Source organism: Polistes canadensis, unplaced genomic scaffold (genome assembly GCF_001313835.1).
Source record: "Polistes canadensis isolate GaletaPanama2010 unplaced genomic scaffold, ASM131383v1 scaffold_20, whole genome shotgun sequence".
NCBI lineage: Eukaryota > Metazoa > Arthropoda > Insecta > Hymenoptera > Vespidae > Polistes > Polistes canadensis.
In genome coordinates, this window is record NW_014569567.1 from 382,576 (window position 1) to 386,577 (window position 4,002).

The 4,002-nt window shown below is 41.8% G+C and overlaps 1 protein-coding gene across 1 annotated transcript in view; it reads right to left on the reverse strand.

Moving 5' to 3' along the window:
* Window positions 1-1,530: 1,530 nt before the first annotated feature.
* Window positions 1,531-4,002, reverse strand: part of LOC106793878 (polyhomeotic-proximal chromatin protein) — a 63,495-nt gene continuing 61,023 nt past the window's right edge. Inside the window, exons 4-5 of the mRNA XM_014761156.1 lie at window positions 2,638-3,174; window positions 1,531-2,568 (exon numbers count right to left, since the gene is read on the reverse strand). Of these exons, the coding sequence (XP_014616642.1) occupies window positions 1,531-2,568; window positions 2,638-3,174 (1,575 nt within the window). The remainder of the gene's footprint in view (window positions 2,569-2,637; window positions 3,175-4,002) is intronic.

Genomic DNA, 4,002 nt, shown 5'->3' on the forward strand with positions numbered 1-4,002 from the left:
ATAAAAAAAATAATAATAATTCCAAAATAAAAATATTGCAACAATCGAACACGTTTTGACGAGATTTTTTCTACACTATTCGGGTCTTTTTTCCTTTCTCTTTCTTTCTTTCTTTTTCATTTTTTTCTTTTCCTATGATATCCCAGTTACTCTTCCCCCAGGGTATACATAAGACGTGTCCACAAGAACTCCCTGACGCTATTAATCATTATTAATCTATAAAAACAGAACGAGGAATCGTAAAACGATGACGTAACATAGATAATGTCTCTGTAATAAAATAATTAATAAACGCGAAATATTTTAATAATGAAGTATTCACAATTTTTTAATACTTCACTGCCTCTAACATTAATATTATTATTAATATTATAATAATAATAATAATAGTAAAAGAAAAAAACACGAAGGAACAAAATAGAATAAACAAACAAACAAGATTATTAGTTATAATAAAATAAAAATAAAAATAAAAAATAAAGTACGCAATAATATAATAGATAATATGTAAATCACGATTATTGGGCGTAAACTTCGGTCCATTCCAAGAATCCGTTTGTCTCTCGCAAGCATATTTTTTAATTACATTTTTTTTCTTCCCTTTTTCTTTTAAATATTTTTTTTTTCTCTCTTTTCATATTTTTTTTTGTTTTTGTTTTCTTCTCGTAATTTTTCGTTGGACGAATCCAAAGGATCGCGGCAAGTCGTCCGGCAGATATTGGATTTAGGTAGAAACACGATATCGGAACGACAAAAACCTAAGCCGTGCGCGCGCGCGCGCGCGCAGCCATAATTAATTACCGATCACGCGGATCATCAACTAATTAAATTCACCAACCCGACAACGTAACACACACGCGCACACAAATTAAACGCAGGAGTATCGTCGTGCGATTCTCGTCGTTCTCTTTTTTTTTTTTTTCTTCTTTTTTTTTTTCTCTATCTCATTTCTATTCGTCTTACGTTTTAAAAAAAACGCTCAAACGAGGAATCGGATCAATAAGGCACTGTTCACCGACAATGTCTGACTAGAAAATGAATCTATTTTCGGAACTTTTTTTTCATTGTATGGCGTGTCTCGTTTCATCTCATCTTATCTCATTTCTCCCGAAGTTTCGCGTTCGCTCGACCGAAATATTCACTCTCTTTCTCTCTCTCTCTTTCTCTCTTTCTCTCTCTCTTTACCTTGTTTTCTTATCATTGCTTTCACGACAAAAATGACATAAATTGTTAACAATTTTTTGACGATAGAAAGATTGATTAACGATCCAGTTAGTTTAGACGTGGTTGTTCGTCTTGTTTATTAAAATTAATCGAAAAATTGCACTTTTACGTAACGCTTGAGAGTGAATTACTATAGAGGAAGAAATTTTTTCGAAATTTTTAAAAGAATCAATGAGATACAAACAAGAAAGATTGAGAGTAAAAGAAAGAGAGAGAGAGAGAGAGAGAGAAGAAATTGGGTCAGAAAAGAGCATGACAGACCTTTTGCTACGGAGACAAGCCAAGGAGCTTTAAAAGCGGCGCTATTTACGAAGTCTTCATCTTCTTATAGGGTTGCATGATCACACCGGAGCTGACCGGTATGGCGACCTGCGGTTGCGCCGCTATCGTCGCGGGATTGGGGATTTGCGGTATCTGAGGTACGGTTGGTACACCTGCCGCGGCTGCTACGCCAGCAGGTACACCAGCCATACCTGGTAAAACGGCGTACGGATTCTGGACGTAGGGAGATGCCTGAACAGCAGCTGCGGTCGCTCCAGGGACACCGGGTATCGATGCTTGGACGTAATGGCTCGGTAGGATCTGTTGTCTGATCAGGGAGTACGGATTAATAGGTGTGGCGGTTGGTTGAGGTCTCGAATATGCTAGTATGCCAGCTGAAAGAGGCGACGTCAGCGCACCGGGGATACCGGCCAGTCCAGGGATCACTGATCTCTGTGTCCCAGTACTTCCGGACAAAGCGCTAGCTTGTAAAGCAGATCCAGGTCCAGCCGCAGCTGCAGCGGCTGCGGCACTCGCTGGATTCACCAAGGTTTGCTTGTTCAATGCTACCCCGGTATAATTAAGTGCCGTCAGTTGACTAATACCATAAGACTGCGACGCCTGCGACAATTTGATTGCTTTCGCGTAATTCTTCTGAGCCACCTCCTTGGCCAAAGCAGCAGCGTCGAGATGCGTCGGTAATCCGGACATGCCGAGCGTATTCAACATGTTTAAATTCGCCATATTCGCAACCGAGTAATTGCTCATGGAAGATAGGTTAGTCATAGACGAAGCGTTTGCCATGCTGACCATATTGGCCATCGAAGCCATGTTGACGACACCTGGCATTGATGTCAATCCAGCCATTGATGTCAATGGGCTCATGGACGGCGGTACGGCCGATAAAGCCAATTGATTCATTTGCTGCTGATGATGTTGTTGGAGTTGTTGTTGAGCGTGTTGTTGAGCATGTTGTTGCTGTTGGTGCTGTTGATGTGCCTGCTGTTGAGCAGCTTGTTGAGCTTGAGCAACAGCTTGTTGCTGCGCCGCTTGCTGCTGAGCCTGTTGCTGTTGTTGTTGTTGCTGTTGCTGCTGCTGCTGTTGTTGTTGTTGCTGTTGTTGTTGCTGTTGTTGTTGGTGTTGATGTTGCGCTTGTTGTTGAGCTTGTTGCTGAGCTTGTTGCTGAGCTTGCTGTTGAGCTTGTTGCTGAGCTTGCTGTTGAATCGCCGGACTCGAGTGATTCAATTCGGGGGAGTTACGCGCATTTTCGCCGTCATGATTCTGGGCATTAACGAGGGTCTGTTTGTTACCGGCATTACTAACGCTACTGTTATTGTCGCCGGTTGTCGGCGGCGGCGGCGGCGGATTGTTGCACGGATCCATGAGGACGCTATTGTTGGCGTCGGCGCAGTTACCGACAGAGACGCCGCCGGTTCCCTGGGAGGAAGAGGAGGACTGCACCACCGCGTGGTGGTGGTGGTGGTGGTGGTTGCTTTGCACGTTCGGGGGTTGCATGACCGAATGGTTAGAGGTTTGGGTAGGTAGGGGTGGTGTTCCAGTGTACTCACATGACACAGGCACGAAGGGCTGCTGCAACTGCATTAAGGTCGTCGCACCGGTCGGCTGATAGACCGGCATACCAGACTTGTCGGCCGCCGGTCGTTTATACGGAACCATTCCTGGGAAGGCCTGAAAAACAAATTAAAAAACAAAATAACGATTAGTATTATTTGATACTCGTACGAACCCGACGTCCTCTCGAAGGTTGGAAGCTTCCGTCGAGAGATCGTCCGCGTCTTCACCGAACCCAACACAGGCTCCGCGTTTAGTTAGATATCTTTTTTAAACGTCCTTGCGCTTCTTTTTCCTCTGCGAAGGAAGAACTTGTCTGCTTTCCTTTTTTTTCCCATTCAGGAGCGGCAGGGTACTTTTTGAATCTTCAACTTTTTTTTCATTTTATCTTCTCGCGCCTTGCCACGTACATCGAATAGACCTTTTTTTACATTGTCAACGATAAAAGACGCGAGGGAAAATATATTTGCCAATCGATACACACAACGAGACGATTATATTTATATCAAATATTCTCGCGAATAAAATCAATCGATATTTCAAATTTGTTTAATATATATTATATTACGTATTATAATTAATATTATTATTAATAGAAAAAAACAAAATAAAAGACAACGTCGTGAACGCGCGTTATGATTGCATTGCTTAGTTCTTCACTTACAAAGTTCTCGTAGTAGAACGACCCAACAGACTTCATGTCCATCTGCAACAAAGACAGGATCGGTTTCAACTAATTTCAAGGGCACAGGGCGGCGCATCTTCGGCGTTATTGAATTTTTCTTTCTTTTTTTTTTTCTTTCTTTTGTTTTTTTTTCTCTCGAAGGAAACAAGGACATCAAAAATTGGAGATGATCTCGAAATACATATCGACACACAGTAGGTTAATATTATTACTTTTCTTTTTTTTTTTTTTTTGTTTGTAAGGGAAAAAGATTCTCAGGA